General features: G+C 39.8%; 2 protein-coding genes across 2 annotated transcripts in view; one reads left to right on the forward strand and one right to left on the reverse strand.

The window, feature by feature from the left end:
* LOC130101150 (gastrula zinc finger protein XlCGF7.1-like) overlaps nucleotides 1-18,979 on the reverse strand; it is a 260,846-nt gene that overhangs the window by 128,223 nt on the left and 113,644 nt on the right. The gene's annotated exons all lie outside the window — the stretch shown is intronic.
* LOC130101165 (zinc finger protein 420-like) overlaps nucleotides 10,864-18,979 on the forward strand; it is a 70,941-nt gene continuing 62,825 nt past the window's right edge. The window contains exon 1 of the mRNA XM_056266752.1: nucleotides 10,864-11,125. Coding sequence (XP_056122727.1) covers nucleotides 11,041-11,125 — 85 coding nt within the window. The 5' untranslated portion in view covers nucleotides 10,864-11,040. The remainder of the gene's footprint in view (nucleotides 11,126-18,979) is intronic.

The raw sequence follows: 18,979 nt of genomic DNA on the forward strand, positions 1-18,979 counted from the left end.
TAGCACTTCTCTTTCCTCATCATAACCCTTACAATTAAGAATCACATGTTCCACAGTTTCACTCTGTCCACATTTCTCACACAGTCCCGTTGGATGCTTAGATATTAAATATAATGTTTTGTTCAAACCTGTATGTCCCATTCTTAAGGGCCGTACACACCAGGACGAATATCGGCGCACGTTATTCGCCAACGTTTTTCAACGCGTTTTTTGTGTTCACACCCAAGCGATTTTCGCTGACGATGAGCCGAGTGAACATGGAAATTCATTCCCTGACATTAGATGGCGCCCATTTGCTCTGCAATACCACTCCATAACAGTTCTCTTTTATCAAGATTGTTGTAGTCGCTGTCGCGTTTGTCATAATATGATATAGAGAACTATTTCTATTATACTATTATAACATAATATAAAGAACTATATTATAGTTCTTTATGTTCCGACACCAACGAGACCAGCAGCTCTACATTCATCTTGCCTTGCATCTTCCTCGTCTTATTTCTTCCCGGCAGTGTAGACGCTACTTGGCGTATATCTTCTTCGCCGTTACGTATGTGTGCTCGGCAAGACCGTTTTGTGTTTGAGCGCCCCCAAGTTGTGTTTTACTGTAACTTCCAGAAGCTCCAGACACGTTAGCAAAAGCGCCAATCTCATTGGTCGGATGGTTTTTGACGCGGCGCGTCAAACTAAAAAAAAACAACCCGAGGCATTTTTAAAAAAAATGACGCTTCTACGCGTGGCGTTTTTCGCGTCGGTGTGCACACTCACATTGGCGCCCTTTGTTTAGTCACGAGGCGTTAAACGTCGGCGAATATCGCACGCGAAATTCGTCACGGTGTGAACAGGCCTTAAGTTTTGTAATTATACTTTCCTCCCTTCTATTTCTCCCTCTTTTTCTACCTTTTCCCACTTTATTTTGTATATCATATATAAATGTCTCCCTTTACTCTCATTATCCCAATATTGTTGCCACTTTTTAATCACTTTTTCTTTTATTAATGATTTTATTTCTTTTATACTATGTGGTATCTCAATTTCTACCATTTCGTCATCTACTGCTTGTTTAGCTAATTTATCTGCTTCTTCATTCCCTTTAATTCCCACATGAGCTGGGACCCACATAAACTGTACTTCTATTTTACTTTGCTTCAACTCAAAGAGATTTTGAAGGATTTCCATGATTAAATCTGGTCTTGATTCTGATTTTTGATTATCGATACTAATTATTGCTGAATATGAATCTGAACATATGACCGCATTTTTTATTTTATTTTCCTTAACTAGTTGTACTGCTAGCAGAATAGCCATCAGCTCACCTGTATATACTGACAACTGATCACTAATTCTAGCTTTTTTCTTCACCAGTAACTTTGGCACATTGACTGCCACTCCTATTCTCCCTCCTTTTTTGGAAGCATCTGTGTATATCCGTATATTATCTCCATACCTAATTCTTAAATACTCATTCTTAAATACTCATTTGCTGTGATTTAGCCGCCAACCCATATGCCATACTTCCATAATCTAGCACAGATCTTATCATTGCTACATATACTGTTAGAAGCGCCCCACTATCTGCTCCCCACTCTTGTCCTGCCATACATTTCATTACATTTAAAACTCTTTTACACTTATTCACTATTTTATCAATAGGCCTATGCTCTTTCCATGTAAGTCTATTATCCAGCCACATTCCCAAGAATCTAACTGATGCCCCTCTTGCCATTTCCTTGTTGTATATCCTTAACTTCCACTCATTATCTACTTTCTTGTTGGAAAATATAATAATTTGTGACTTCTTCACAGACAACTTAAATCCCCACTTATAAAAAAAGGCAGCCAAAAAACATTCCCTTCACTTAGAATCCTGGGCCTATCGGTGATGCTGCTGCTCTTGAGTCAGAACAACCTGTAGACTTTACTGAGTTGTTCATTTCTGATGTACTGATTCAGAACATTGTTGATCAGACCAACCTGTATGCAGATGTCGTGGATTTTAATAGATAAGATTGTAAACTATATTTTAAACTAACCATGATTCTAACATCTAAACGTTACTTCCTTTTTCAGGCCTAACATTCTAACACTCTGAAACACAATGTACTAAATGCTCTGTTCTTTCTAATTGTGTCTATGTAAAATTCTGAAGTACCGAGCCTGAGCTTCTTCACATCAGTCCTGCCGAGCCTGAGCTTCTTCACGTCAGTCCTGCCGAGCCTGAGACCGTTCACGCCATGCCTGCACAGCCAGAGGCAGCTGCCATTACAGAGTCTCGTCCCAAGAAAATTTTGGGGAGGGTCAGTAGGTACCTAATTAAGGCCTCAGAGGCCATGCCGCCCTGGCCCTCTGAACTGTCAGGTCCGCCCTAGCCCTCTGAACTGTCATGTCCGCCCTAGCCCTCTGAACTGTCAGGTACGCCCTAGCCCTCTGAATGGTCTGATCCACCCTGGCCCTCTGAACGATCTGATCCACCCTGGCTTCCTGAACTGTCTAATCCACCCTGGCTTCCTGCACTGCCAGTGCCACCCACGCTCTGTGGCCCAGGCCCGCCATTGCCATATCCTGGTCCCAATCCCCGGCACGGGCCTGGCCCTCCATCCCTTCCCCCAAGACCGTCTTTGTCTAGTATTGAATGTCTATCCAGGTTCTTGTTCTTAGTTCCATGCCTTTTGTGAGGCAAACGCCAGATGCGTTAAGTACATCAACATGGTGCTGCTGCTTACCAAACAAGGGCCACTGTGAACCATCCTGATCCAGCTGAACCTGATGATCCTGAGTGGTATGAAATTAACTGGCAGCCAAAAAACATTCCCTTCACTTAGAATCCTGGGCCTATCGGTGATGCTGCTGCTCTTGACTCTTCTGATGTACTGATTCAGAACATTGTTGATCAGACCAACCTCTATGACCTTAGGGTCAGTAGGTACCTAATTAAGGCCTCCGAGGCCGTGCCGTCCTGGCCACTTGAACTGTCAGGTCCGCCCTGGCCCCCTGAACTGTCTGATCCACCCTGGCCCCCTGAACTGTCTGATCCACCCTGGCCTCCTGAACCGTCTGATCCACCCTGGTGTAACGACTGAGACAAATCAGACACAATTATTTGGTATATGTACCAAATCATCCTCAAAACTCACTCTGGGATCTGTGGGCCCATCCCCCATTGAGGGGAAGATTGTCTTGGTAACCATGAGTATGATCAGATAAGTTGGTTTTATTGCTGTTAAGAATGTGGTCAGGGCCCCTGCCATTAGAACTTACAGACATTAAAACCGACTTTCCTGCATTCATCGATGAACGGATCTATAAATGAACATTTTTTTGAATGATTTACTGTCTTGTATTTTATGTATATTATGTATTTGATACTATATATGTATTTTATTATACAACCAACGGTCAATGTAACCCCAGCGGTATTATTTCTCCTACCTAGTTAATTCTCATTTAATGACTCACACTTTAATGTACATCACCTTCTCTTAGAATGCAGTGTGTTTTTTTATATATATATCTAGCTGAGCATTAATGGACACAAACGGGAAGGCAGATGTCTAATCACGGAGGAAGAAGTCCATCGCAACTCCTACCATTTGCTCTGCGTGTCCTCTCCGGCCCAGGTCCAGCAGGCCACATGTGCTCATGGAGAGAGAGAACTTTCAACCAGAACAGAGTCGAACTAACCAGGCAAGTTCATCATATCTTCATCCAACGGAGAAGAAAACGATTGCAACTTCAATGTTTGACACGCTCAGAGCCATTAACATCCTTTTCCAAGAACTTCAAGAATTGTTTTCACCGCAAATGCCATGCAAGTATCAATTTAATGAGGTGCTCTGAAAACGGCTTGCTACGGAGACCAGGACTCGAGACCCCGGCGTCGCCTGAGGCCGGTGGCCGGGGTGGAGGACGCCGCAAGCGGTGTGCGAGGAAGCCTAAAAACAAACCCTAGCCGGCCGGCTCTCCCGTCTATCTTTCTCTCAAATGTTTGCTCCCTGGACAATAAAGTGGACTATATCCGACTTCAGCAGACTACACAGCGTGAGTTTAGAGACTGCTGCGTCTTTGTTTTCACGGAGACGTGGCTCAGTGACAGAATTCCGGACGCCGCCATTCAACTAGACGGGCTCACCTCGTTTCGTGCCGACAGGAATACAGCTCTCTGCGGTAAGACTCGTGGTGGTGGCTTGTGTGTTTACATCAACACTGAATGGTGCAAAAACTCTGTACTAGTCTCTAGTTACTGTTCATCGCTGTTGGAGCTTGTGACAGTTAGATGCAGACCTTTTTACTTACCACGGGAATTCACCACTGTTATCATAACCGGAGTTTACATTCCCCCCAGCGCTAACGTTAAGGACGCGCTCTGTGAACTGTATGGGTCTATGAGCGAGCTGCAGAACGCTTATCCTGACGGACTGTTTATTATCGCTGGAGATTTCAATCATGCAAATCTCAAAACAGTGCTCCCTAGACTCCATCAGTATGTGGACTTTGCAACGAGAGGGGCGAACGCGCTTGATCTTGTTTACACAAACATCGCAGGCGCGTATCAGGCGGAACCCCCCGGCTACTCAGACCACATCTCTGTTATGTTAATTCCAGCATACAGACCGCTCGTCAGACGCACAAAACCGCTTCAGAAACAGGTGAAAACCTGGCCAACAGGAGCCATCTCTGTTCTTCAGGACTGTTTTGAGTGTACTGACTGGCACATGTTTAGGGAGGCTGCAACATATGGCAAACATCAACCTGGAGGAATACACCACATCGGTGACCAGCTATATCAGCAAATGCATTGATGATTTCACTTTCTTCAGGACCATCACCATACGAGCCAACCAGAAGCCATGGATGACTGTGGAGGTGCGCACGCTGCTGAAGACCCGAGACTCTGCCTTCAGAGCAGGTGACAAAGCTGCCCTAAGAACAGCGAGGGCCAAACTGTCCCGGGCCATCAGAGAGGCTAAGCGTGCACACGCCCAGAGAATCCACAGCCACTTCAAAGATAGCGGTGACACGCGGCGCATGTGGCAGGGCATCCAGGCCATCACAAATTACAGGACAACACCCATTGCCTGTGACAATGATGCCTCTCTTCCAGATGCGCTGAACGACTTCTACGCTCGGTTTGAAGCACAGAACGACGTGATGGCAAAGAAGTCCACTCCTCCTCCCAACGACCAGGTGCTGTGTCTCAGCATAGCTGATGTGAGGAAAACTCTACGCAGAGTAATCCCACGGAAGGCCGCTGGACCAGATAACATACCTGGCAGTGTGCTCAGAGGATGTGCAGACCCGCTGGCAGATGTTCTTACAGACATCTTCAACATCTCTCTGAGCAGCGCCGTTGTTCCAGCGTGCTTCAAGGCCACTACCATCGTCCCCGTGCCAAAGAAGTCCTCAGTGTCCTGCCTCAATGACTACCGTCCCGTCCCGTCGCACTTACACCCATTATTATGAAGTGCTACGAGAGGCTCGTCATGAAGCACATCAAGACCCAGTTACCTCCCTCACTAGACCCACTGCAGTTCGCGTATCGTCCAAACCGCTCAACGGACGACGCCATTGCCACCACCCTCCATCTGGCCCTCACCCACCTGGACAAAAAGGACTCTATTCATAGATTTCAGCTCAGCATTCAACACAATCATTCCCCAGCACCTGATTGAAAAGCTGGACCTGCTGGGCCTGGACACCTCCCTCTGTAACTGGATCCTGGACTTTCTGACTGGGAGACCTCAGTCAGTCCGGATGGGGAACAGCATTTCCACCACCACCACACTGAGCACTGGGGCCCCCCAAGGGCTGTGTGCTCAGTCCACTGCTGTTCACTCTGCTGACTCACGACTGTGCAGCTATGCACAGTTTGAACCACATCATCAAGTTCGCCGATGACACGACCATGGTGGGTCTCATCAGCAAGAACGACGAGTCAGCATACAGAGAGGAGGTGCAGCGGCTAACGGACTGGTGCAGAGTCAACAACCTGTCTCTGAATGTTGACAAAACAAAAGAGATGGTTGTTGACTTTAGGAGAGCACTAGGCGAACACACTCCGCTGAACATCGACGGCTCATCTGTGGAGATCGTTAAGAGCACCAAATTCCTTGGTGTTCACCTGGCGGAGAACCTCACCTGGTCCCTTAACACCAAGTCCATTACCAAAAAAGCCCAGCAGCGCCTATACTTCCTTCGAAGGATGAGGAAAGCACATCTTCCATCCCCCATACTCACTTTGTTCTATAGAGGGACTATTGAGAGCATCCTGAGCAGCTGTATCACTGCCTGGTTTGGGTCTTGCACCGGTTCGGACCACAAAGCCCTACATAGGATAGTGAGAACAGCTGAGAAGATCATTGGGGTCTCTCTTCCCTCTATCAAAGACATTTATGTAAAACATTGTATTCGCAAAGCAATCAGCATTGTGGATGACCCCACCCACCCCTCACCTAAACTTTTTATCCTCCTGCCGTCTGGCAAGAGGTACCGAAGCATTCGGGCCCACACAACCAGACTGTGTAACAGCTTCTTTCCCCAAGCCATTAGACTCCTAAATACTCAAAAACTGGTATGACACACACACGTGTTCCGAGTTGCAAACTGTCACTTTTTAACTGTCTGTTACCTCAGTAACTGCTATGTGTATAGAACACTATCCCATAGTATCTTGTTTACATTTGTAATATTTGTTTGCACTACTCTGTATTGGGCGGCACTGCACTGTCTCAGTGTCACTTCTGTTGTGTCCACTGTTTAAAAATGTGTTGTACTGTCCCATACTCTGCACACGTCTCTGCACGTGCACTTTATATAGGAATTTTTATTTTACATATTTTATATAATATTTATTTTTTATCTAGTCCTATATGTTCTTATGTAGCACCATGGCTCCGGAGGAACGTTGTCTCGTTCCACTGTGTACTGTACCGTATGGTTGAAATGACAAATAAAACACTTTGACTTTGACTTTGATTCCATTCTTTCACTCACCCTTTTACCCATGTATGCATATGTTTAGATTAGTTATGTTTGTGATTTTAGTTAATAAAACTTGTGCACAATACGTATTTGGTTATTATTCTCTGCTTGCAACTAAGTTTACTTTACGATTTAGATTTTGACTACAGGCTCTTATTACTGTACAGTAAGAAAGACATTTCCCTTCCTCGGAAATTAATATTTCTTAGAATTTATAAACAATTAACGCTGAGTGTCCACGGGACTAACAGGTGGGTTGATTTGTAATATTAATTTTACTACATTAAGTTAATTAGATTATATTATATAATTATATTATAACCAGTTATTGTTGATTATTAATATTTCAGTAGAGTTAATTCGCTACACAGGCCTTCTGAACTGTCTGATCCGCCCTGGCCTCCTGAACTGTCAGATCCGCCCTGGTCTCCTGAACTGCCGGTGCCATCTACGCTCCATGGCCCAGGCCAGCCATTGCCATGTCCTGGTCCCGATCCCCGGCACGGGCCTGCCCCTCCATCCCTTCCCCCAAGACCGTCTTTGTCTAGTATTGAATGTTTATCCAGGTTCTTGTTCTTAGTTCCATGCCATTTGTGAGGCAGAGGCCAGATGTGTCAAGTACATCAACATGGTGCTGCTGGTGATCATATTCAGCGCGCAGCTAAAACGGCAATGCATGACTAATAAGGACTATGATTGAGACTGTCATATCATATTACATAACATTATGAAGAGAACAATACATTGTGAATTATTTGGGTTTAGTTGCCCTGTTTCATCTTGTTGCTCCAGGAAGAGCGCGTCCACAACATGAGTCATTCTGTATGGCTTGTATCTTCAAGTTCAAGTTCACTTGTGCATTCGCATCATTTTGTGCAGATATAATTTGCAGTATTATGTTTATTTTGTATCTGATTAATCTCATATAGGATGCATTTCTTTGAGTTAAATAACGCGCTAGCAAAGTGCTCCAGTGTTCCTTCAGCGCGCACCTCAAGTAGCAATGCACGGCTTATAATAACTATGATTGGGACTGTCACATAACATGAGAACACTATTTTACAACAGTTTAATAATATTTGAACTATCGCGTTTTTAGCGCGTTGTTCCAGGAAGAGCGTACACATTCTGACCAGCACGCATCTGAGACGGAGTTGGTGACACGTTTAAGTTGTTATATTTTCTAAGTAATTTAATTAAATGATCAATCACATTGAGACATTTTACAATCCTACTAGCCCTTTATTTAGATTAAAACCCTTCTCATTCATTTGGTGAGGAACATAGCGTTTTGAGCAGCATTTGCATACCCTGTCGTGCTGTTGGTCATATGCCACTGCAGCAGACGCATATTGCAGTATTAACGCTAACGATTAATCGATCGTTAATTTAAACGACGATCGATAATGGGAATTTGTGAAAATTGACATCCCTAATCTAAACTTTACTTCCTTTTTCAGGCCTAACATTCTAACACTATCCCAGTTACATTTAGGATTGATTTTAAAGTATTATTACTGGTATATAAATCATTCAATGGGCTAGGACCTCAATATATTGCAGATGCTCACTGAATATAAACCTAACAGATCATTCAGATCATTAGGATCACATCAGCTAGAAATACCAAGGGTTCACTCTAAGCATGGTGAGTCTGCTTTTAGCTATTATGCCAGCCGCAGCTGGAACCAGCTTCCAGAGGAGATCAGATGTGCTCCTACAGTAGTCACATTCAAATCCAGACTCAAAACACATCTGTTTAGCTGTGCATTTACTGAATGAGCACTGTGCCAATGTTCGTCCGTTTGTACTTTATTTTTTATTCTAAACTGTTTTAATTATTCTTATTTATTTTGATTATTTTAATTTTCTCTATGTAAAGTACTTTTGAATTACCATTGTGTATGAAATGTGCTATATAAATAAACTTGCCTTGGTGAGAATTGAGCATAACAACATAACACATAAAACATGTAACTGAAAATTAGTAAATTAAGAGTCGAACAAACAAAATTCATCACTTTGTGTGTTAATCCCCTATCAATGTGTGTTTTATGTTTTACTCCTCAGGTTACAGTACATGACTAAAAATACTATTAAAGGCAACAGAAACCAAACCTGCAAACTCACTTTCTGACACTGAAATCGACCATTCACGTGATTAGTTCAGATCTGAGGAGTTTTTATTTAAATGTATATCTGAAGGGAAATGACTGTCTTCATAAAAGTTTCAATGGCATCTTCTTTTATTTTTCCTCAGTATGTCTAATAAAGTACTGTTTCTAAGCGCAGCGCTGCTTCCCAGACAGCAAGCCAACATTGAATAAACATTGTTTTTCCATCTGAATCATCATTATGGTTGATGTTGAAATTTCAATGCAAAATAAATGTTGAATCACCATTACCATATCGATGAAAACCTGATGTTATTAATGTTGATGGCAACAATATTGGAACAACATTGATCTATAGTTATCTTTATGATTGATTAAGCATTGATATTTGGTTTACCGGGCGATCGCGTAATTGTGTTGAAAAGTCATTGATTTATAGTTGAACTATGAAATGAACTAAATTTATAGTTTATGGAATTACATTTAAAATTAACATTTAAAAACGATTGAAATTCCATTGAAATCACGTTGATCCTTAGTTCAGTTGAAATTTCAACATTGTTTCAATATTCCTGATAATTGAAATACCATTGAAATTCCGTTGATCTATGGACAGGATTTCAATGTTGTTTCAATATTAAAACAGGGTGCAAAATGATGTAGAATCAACATCAGAGTTCGATGTTGATTCAATGACTTAATGTTGACAACGGAATGTTGATTCAACATTGTTTCAATGACTATTTGCTATCTGGGTTGTGTTCAGGAGTAACCGCTGTATTTCTGCCTTTCCACAAGCGCCACCTTCTGTCAGAGAGTGAATTTGCATTTTCATTCAGCATGGCTGCTGTTTTTGTTCATATACCATTACATACATAATCATTTATAAGGCTCAAATATGAGGTTCATCATTTTCTAAAAGCGTTTGTTTTGTCGAAACTGGTGGTAAAGTTGTTTAAATCGTATTTTATCTGCATTTTACAGTTTACACCTAAACAACATTTTCTGTTTCAATATCACAATTTTCTGAAATAATTTGCATTTTTATGAGAATAATACAGACAATAAGTACAGACAACAGTGCGACCGTTGCATACATCAACCATCAAGCTGGTCCCTGCAAATCCCTTTAAGCCAACGAGCTCTCACGACAGCCTGTGGCACCCGGGAGAGTGGAAACTCCATAAGCTTTCCAGCTGAGATGGTACCCCGCACAGGTAGACCTGTTCCCTGTCCGCACTCTTCCCATTGCTGTGTAACGGCCCTTAGAGCAGTTACTATGGTTTCAAGTTGTAGTACCACTACCATGCTCCAGGGGGCTCTCCAGACTACTACTCCTCTGGATAAAAGGCAGGGAGAAGTAGAGTTGGAGCATTTTTGGTTGGAGAGAAGCATGGCCTCCTCTTGTTCTAACCTTATGCGTAGAGTCCGGGTTGAGAAACTGTTGTTTTAAGCTCATCCAAGTAAGTGTTTTGTTAATTTTGTAGTTAGTTTGTAGTAAAACTGTTGTTTTAACAGTTGTTAAAACAAATGTTGAAAATAACTGCAGTGAAAGTAATTCAGTGTAAATTCAGTTGTTCTTTTCTTTTACAAATTTTACAAAAATTAACTTAAGAAAATTTCAGAAGTTTCTTAAATTTGGTTGTTTTGACACGGATGACCATATAGATTTGTTTTATATTATGATAATATACAACCTTGTCAAAACATTATTTTTTAACAGGAAATATACTTAACTATGTAGTAATTAAATTAGTATACATTCAGTAACTTTCAGATTCCAGATCTGGTCCTGTGGGCGTCAGTATCACACAGTGATCACAGTTCACATCTGCAGTGAAGCCCCTCCCACAACAATTCACCAATAAATACTGGGAATATTCCCATCATCCTACAAGAGAAGCACAAACTCCAGGAGTAGCAGCTGAAATCTGTGTGACTGTTAAAGATGGAGTTTATTAAAGAGGAGATTGAAGACATGACTGATCCAGAACCATCCAGAATAAAACATGAAGATACTGAGGAACAAATAGGTTGGTGTCCATTCTTGATTCTTTATTGTTGACTGCTTTGGTGGCTGTGAAATAATAAGTAGTTTATTGATGGTAAATGATGTAGAAATTCATCTAAATTATCGTAATGTTGTATATAGCAATGTGTCAAATAAATGTTAATTATTCAAATTAATGAGAATGATATAACAAACCTTCCACATCAAAGATCTGCTACTTTATTCTCACACAGACAGAAACCTATTCTCTTGTTGTCTGCTTGTGTTCACTTGAATTTTCCTTGAAATTATCCTCAAACTGATTATGACTGAACTACTTATTATGTTCATTTTTAGATCAGATGGGAATAACAGAGCTAAGAGAAGAACTGAATGAAGTAAAGAAACACTGTGACTTCAAAACTCAAGGAACAAATGCTAAAAAGCTGCACTCCTGCTCTCAGTGTGGAAAGAGTTTCAGACAAAAAGGAGACCTTAACACACACATGAGAATTCACACTGGAGAGAAACCGTATCCATGCACTCAGTGTGGAAAGAGTTTCATATCTTCATCCAAACTCAAAATTCATCTGCATATTCACTCTGGAGAAAAACCATTTAACTGTGATCAGTGTGGTAAAGGGTTTATTTCATCATCACATTTAAAAAAACACATGAAAGTTCATTCAGATGAGAAGCCTTATGTGTGTTCTCTCTGTGGAAAGAGTTTTTCAAGACTTAACAGTTTTAAACGACACCAGAAAACACACGATGAAGTGAGAGATCATGTGTGTTGTGACTGTGGGAAGAGCTTTACTACAACTGGTGAACTGAAACTGCACCAAAGAATTCATACTGGAGAAAAACCTTACAAGTGCTCATACTGTGACAAGAGTTTCACTCAGTCTGGAAACCTGAAAGTACATGAGCAACTTCATACTGCAGAGAAGCCATACCACTGCACTCAATGTGGAAAAGGTTTTACTTTACCATCATATCTCAAAAAACACCTAACTTTTCATACAGGTGCTAAGCCTCACTTGTGTTCTCTCTGTGGAAAGAGTTTCAGAGAAAAAGGAGACCTTAACAAACACATAAGAATTCACACTGGAGAAAAACCGTATCCATGCACTCAGTGTGGAAAGTGTTTCACATCTTCATCCTTACTCAAGTATCATCTGCATATTCACTCTGGAGAAAAACAATTTAACTGCACTGAAAAAAAAATTTCATTGGATTTACTCAATTGAATTATGGACACTGGTTCCACATAATTTGTTTGGGTTCACAGTATCCTACACATTCACATCGTTTCTGTACAATAGTTTTGTGTTAATCACATGTATTTTATTTAAGTAATGTGTACATGCTCTGTTTAAGTTAACCTTACATAATTCAGTCATGTTAGCTGAATATTATTCTTTTATTTTAGATACATGCCTGGATCATGTTAATTCTACAAAATCTAATCAAGTTATCTTTACATAATTTTTTTGTTACATTTTTAATGGTTTATGTTGTTACTTAAATGTGTTTTTGTACTAAACAATAAAAAAGCATTCATTTAAACCATTTATTTCATTTATTGAACATTCATTCATTCACTTCAATTCAAAATTATGCATGTAAAAACGTACAAAAAGTACTGAATGATGTATGCAGTGATGGTCTTTATTTTCTAGCTAGACATATAATCTCATTTATGAAGACCATCAGATTCATATCATAGATAGATAAGATTGTAAGCAATATAACATCTCGTATTACTGTGAAAACTGAATTTTGCACAATTCAAAGAGAAATTAGTTATCTCCGAAACATTTAATGTGCAGACCTAAAAAGGGTCAGTCCAGCACTGAATTGTTTTTTATGACATCTTGAAATGACAATGAAATAACATCTCTTTGGTGATTAAATATCAACAAGACTTAAACTACCGGTAAAATGTAAAAACCCGTACTGTTCTATGCAATACGCACACATGCCCAATTATAAATGGAAGCAAACGTAACAAGCTCCAGTTCTCATGAGCATTACCTCCTATTGTATTTCTGCTTGAGAGATGTTGAGGCAAAACATGTGGCTTATTAGTCTTATCAGTCCACTTGTATGGGAAATCTAAAATTGATTTGTTGATTTCATTCAAAGTAATGTACTTTTTTGATATTATCAATGTGAGACACTTTGCAAGCTCAACAGGTACAATACCCTCAAAAATATCATGAGCAATGTCTGGAGGGTATCCAGTTAGAACATCAAAATGTGAAAGAGCTTTAGTAAGAGGGCAAGCTTTTTTCACTCCAAAACAACTAGTACTATTATCTTCAGCTGACCTCACGTGAGCAATGTGGAGATCTTTTGTTCTGAGGCTGAAAGCACCTGTTCTTACCTCTTTTGACTGAATGTCTAGTTTGCTTGCAGTACAAAATCGACAACTATAATGCCCTGAAAAACTTTCATTAAAGCCTGCTAAAGCATGAGCTCCTAAATTGTCAGCAGCAACAGTGATAACTGTACCCTTCAGTGATTTTCCTAGCTGTGGTATAAAAATTCCATTTTCTTCCAAGGATTTGAGGTCTTTTAGGAGTGGTTCTAACACTGTGTTATAGCCATATGTTTTGACATCATCAGTTTTACATAGTAGGGCCAAGTATATGGAGGACAATGATGAATTGGACCCAGGAGGTAGGTTACTCAGCACCCAATAGACTGCACAAAGCTTGTGTTTTTTGCGGGATGTCCCCAGGGGGTTGCAGAGCTCAAAATCATCAATATATAAACCCACAAACAGTCTTAAGTCCTGTCCTGAGAAGAAGCTATTTTGCTTAAAATGAAGACCATCTCTAAAAGACCGATACAGACCTTCCGCCTCAGTTTCTTGTGTTTTCAGATCCTGTGATATGTTGTCTAAAATATCTTTCCTATTCAAAATCACTTTTAGAGAATCAAGAATAGGAATGTACTGAAAAGTCTTCTTGTTTTTAGCATCCAAGATACATTCAACTGGATCAACTACATTAAAGTTAGCCTTATAATACTGCCTACGCTGATAAGCAGAACTAAGGGAGCCACCTTTTTGTATAGCTTTGTGTATAGGGTTAACTGTGCACAGTGTAGTAGCTATTTCTTTCAGTACAGATTTCTCAACTTGAAGATTATGCTTCTGAAAAGCATCACAAAGAACATCTGTATTAAGAGGAATTGATAATGTGCTATTTAGGTTGTAAAGCTCTTGTAGAAATTCATCAATTTGTGAACTTGGTACATGGGACAAATGTTCAAGCTTTAACAACGCTGCTGCAAAATTGTGTTTGATAATATTTGGTAGGTCCTTTGTGGAACAGACATCAGAAGCAGATTCTATATCATGACATGCCTCTACCTCATCATCCTCTTCAACATCTGATTCCTGTGAAACTACTGTGGTAGTAGTTACTATCCCAGGTTTAAAATCTTTAAGTGAAAAAGAATTATGTTTTCTGTTTTTATGAGATTTAAACGTACCACAGATGTTTGTTTTAAAGTTACAATGTGAAAACATGCACGTTATCAATTCATTTTTTTTCAAATGTGCATTAATATGAGCCCAATAATCTTTCTCGGAGTACAGATCTCCACAATTACATATATGGCAATTAAATATGCTATTTTTAGACTGTCTCTGCCTAGTTTGAGTCACATGGAATCTATTCAAATGAATCTTAAGAGCATTCCACGTTCTAAACGAGCATGGGCAGTTTAAATATACACATGGAAAACAACTATTACGTCCAAAATGTCTATGTTTCAGCCTATAATGCTGCAATAGTTTCAACCTACTTGTTACAACTACTGAACAGGCCTTGCAAGTCCACATGTACAGCAAATGTTACTGAAAAGAGAAAAAGAGCAACAATTAGTCATAAATAAAAACAATAAAATTATAATCACAAGATATGACAAAAAATATATTTAACTAGGTGAGTGTATAATTCAGCAATTCTTGAAAAAATCTTTGGACAGTAATTTTATAAAATCTTCACATGTTAATAATAAAATACAAATTACTATATATTTTTGAAATACATTCATTAAAAACAATTTAAGTTATATTGCATTTTGCAATTTGCCCATGGAGTCACAGTGCGCATTGAAATGTATGGAAAAAAAACACATCCTAGTGTATATCTATCCAACAGTTTATAGATCATTATTACATTTAAATATTACATTTAAATTAAATTACAGTTGTTCTGCGTATGATGCCAATTAATGTAGTGTGATGGACTGAAAGTCTGAACGAGGCCTTAGAGACACCAGTAACGTAACGTTAGCGGTGACGTCATCGTTTAGACACCACAAGTCATTACACTTCAGCAAGACGAAGTAATTTTATGCAGATCCACAGCCCTTTAAATGCAGATCAAGCATTATAATGGGATTATATCATATCAGAGAGAGTTTTACCCGGTTTTACCGTGCCGACTGTCGTAACCGTATGAGGCACGCTGGAATGCTGCAGCTGAACGGAGAATGATTGACATCCTCAGCAGACGGAAGACAAGTTTCCGTGAACTTTAATTTTAGGATGTTAATATTCTTCTGTCCCTCACATTAATCTATAGAATGGCTTTAGATAACTTTGAATACAGTGGGACGAAATTTGATGGAGTCGGTCAGGCGGAAAACCTCGTAGTTTTCAAACCCTGACCAAGCGGCTAATGTTACAACACTCGACGAAATAAACAGTCGACATGATTTAAAACGTGTGGGATTATCTTAAAAAAAACTATTTATTGTATTTAAAGTTAGATGGACAGAAATCTTTAGAAAATAATATTAAATTTGTAATGATATTCTTACCTCTAGTCAATCCCCTCAGATGTCCTTCTCCAGACCAACGGTCCTCGTGCATATAGCGCGTGGGCGGTCGCTCTCGTCCAAATACTCCCGCGCAGTGCGCGCACACGAACATTTAAAAATAAATAAAAATCTAAAAAAAGACAGACCAAAAAAAAAAATGTGCGGCCATTTTTTCCTTCTTCCTTTGTTCAATAAAGGCCTAATTGACTTTGTGTGCAGCATTTCAACATAAGTCTAAAAATATGTTTTTTCCCAGCATTGACATGACACTACCCAGAAACCCGCATTTGCTAAATATTCAGATTGAGAACACATGGACGCCAAAACGTCTTGTTTTTATCATATAAAAATGATAAAATAAAATGGAATAAGCTGAAACAAACATGTACCTCTCTTGTTTAATGTAGTTTCAGAAATACACTGATGCAATATTTACATGTTGCAACAACTGAATTAGGTTAATTATACATGATGAAATTAAGTGCCAAAATACAACACAATTGTGTTGTATTAGCTCATTTTAATTAAGTAAATGGAACAGCAGTAAAATCATTTTGCGTGAACACCATCTGTTTGATGGTAAATTGAGCCTGAATTGATTTGAACATTTTATTGCAACATGATCATATCACTTTTTGATGACTGTGCTGAATTTCATTTGGAGTTTATGCAATGTAATTATGTTTGCATCTCAAACATAAATGCATTAAGTAGATTGTAAGTGTATTATTTTAGTATTCTCAATAAAGCTGCTTTCCTTTTTTTTCAGTGTGTGATCAGTGTGGTAAAGAGTTTATTTCATCGTCACATTTAAAATCACACCTGAAAGTTCATTCAGATGAGAGGCCTCATGTGTGTTCTCTCTGTGGAAAGAGTTTTTCACGACTGCTCACTTGTAAACGGCACCAGAAAACACATGATGAAGTGAGAGATCATGTGTGTTGTGACTGTGGGAAGAGCTTTACTACATCTAGTCATCTGAAACAGCACCAAAGAACTCATACTGGAGAAAAACCTTACAAGTGCTCATATTGTGACAAGAGTTTCACTCAGTCTGGATCTCTGAAATCACACGAGCGAGTTCATACTGGAGAGAAGCCGTACGACTGTACTCAGTGTGGAGAGAGTTTTAAACATTTATCAAGCCTATATGCTCATATGAAAAACTGTTGCAAGTGATCAACATTCGTTTTCATATCAACTACAATTAGATAAATTCCACAAGATAAAATATGGAGGATCCAGGTTTTTGTTTTTGTTTAAATAATTGAAAGACTAGAAAGACTTAAGAGTTCAAGCTTCAACAGTGTAAATCTTTTTTTGTGTGCAAAAATCTCTCTGCTTGGATTGTGTGCTTAGTTGGTCTATCTTGAATTATATATATTCATGTCACTTACTTATTTACATAGTTTACTATATTGTCTTCTGATAGTACATGCAATTATGAGAAATAAACAGAAAAAAACAATTGTCTTGACAAAAAAGTGTTTAACTGAAAACAAGTCTAATATGTGTTTTTGGAAATAGTTTTCACTTCTGGAACAGCAATAGAAAATACAGACCATGAGAGAAATCATGTGTGTTTTACATTTACATTTAATCATTTAGCAGACACTTTTATCAAAAGCGACTTACAACTGAGGAGAACAATAGCCCATTTTGAACACAGCCGGACTCTCCATTGGTCTAGACTGGGGGGTCGCACAGCTTGCCTCATTTAACTTTGAAGTAAAGTATAGGTCCAGCCGAAGTAATCGTAATGCTGACGCTTTTTCAAGACAGGGTCCACATGGCTGTCATGAGCTAGATCATGCGCTTCCTGGGACTAGTGTACCATACTGTGTTCTGTGAGGCAGGGAGAAGTAGGCCTCCATGTTCTTCAGGCAGCTATGTCTGCTCTACCGAGTTACTCTACGGAAGATATTAGAGCCCTGCAGCGTACTGACAGAGTCCTTGGTGATGTATTAGAGTATTATCTAAATCCTTCTCCCTTGTTCTCTGCGCAGTGAAGTATTGACCCTTTTGCATCAGGAACATGAACATCAGTGGATATAGCGCACTCTTGAACTGGTGAGGCAGCGCTGCTATTGGCCAGGTATGGCAGCAGAAGTGGCCCAGTGGTGTCGAGATTGTGAGTGGTGCCAGGTTGCTAAAGATACGCAACCAGCTGCTCATAGTCATATGGGCCATCTGTTGGCATCTCGATTCTAGCAATTGATTTCACTGTTTTGGAGGCACCTCAGACAGGGATAGAGAATGTTTTAGTGATGACTGATGTGTTTACTAAATATACATTGGCTGTCAAAACTGTTGCTAGGGTGTTAGTGGGGGAATGGTTTTATAAGTTGGGAGTCCCTGCAGGCCCGTCGCCAAGGGGGGGCATCAGGGGGCCGTGCCCCCCCCCCCCCCCCCCCCAGATGACACAACGTGCCCCCCTAATCATATGGTCATTGAGCAAACTTACTATTGAGAGCAAAAAAACGTATCCACGTTTTCCATAATGAAATGTCGTCAGCAGCATTTAGCACACAGGTGCACTAATCTCTGTAACTTTAAATAACACATTGTCTTCAGAAATATGAAAATTAGTCGGAGCGTGTAAGGCTCTGCGCAAGGCTTACCTTCCCCTGGCCAAGCGGGCTTGTCGAATTTTCTGATTCATTTGCCTGCTAAAAACAGCCTGTTTCCACGTAAAAAAAAAGGTACGTTTTCTCAGAATTGCGTGATATAAAATCAAAATGGCAAGTTATAAAGTCAGAGTTGAGTGATATACAGTCACATTTGCGTGTTATAAAGTCAGAATTGTGAGAAAAACTCTGAATTGAGAGAAATCCATGTAAGAATTGTGAGATAAAAAGTCGCAATTATCTTTTAATTTTTTTTATTCCGGGGCGAAAACAAGCTTCCATATAGCTACTTCTGATTGCTTTTAGAGGGAAAAGCTGTCCATAAATGCTGGTCTAGGATTTCAGTTTTCTCCGTAATAAAAGAATATTGGCTAAACTCCGGTGTTTTGAGCGGTGAGTGGATTAGTTCTACGCGCGTGCAAATCCTC

This window comes from Rhinichthys klamathensis, unplaced genomic scaffold (genome assembly GCF_029890125.1).
Source record: "Rhinichthys klamathensis goyatoka isolate OS25496 unplaced genomic scaffold, OSU_Roscu_1.1 h1tg000253l_1, whole genome shotgun sequence".
Classification (NCBI taxonomy): Eukaryota; Metazoa; Chordata; class Actinopteri; order Cypriniformes; family Leuciscidae; genus Rhinichthys; species Rhinichthys klamathensis.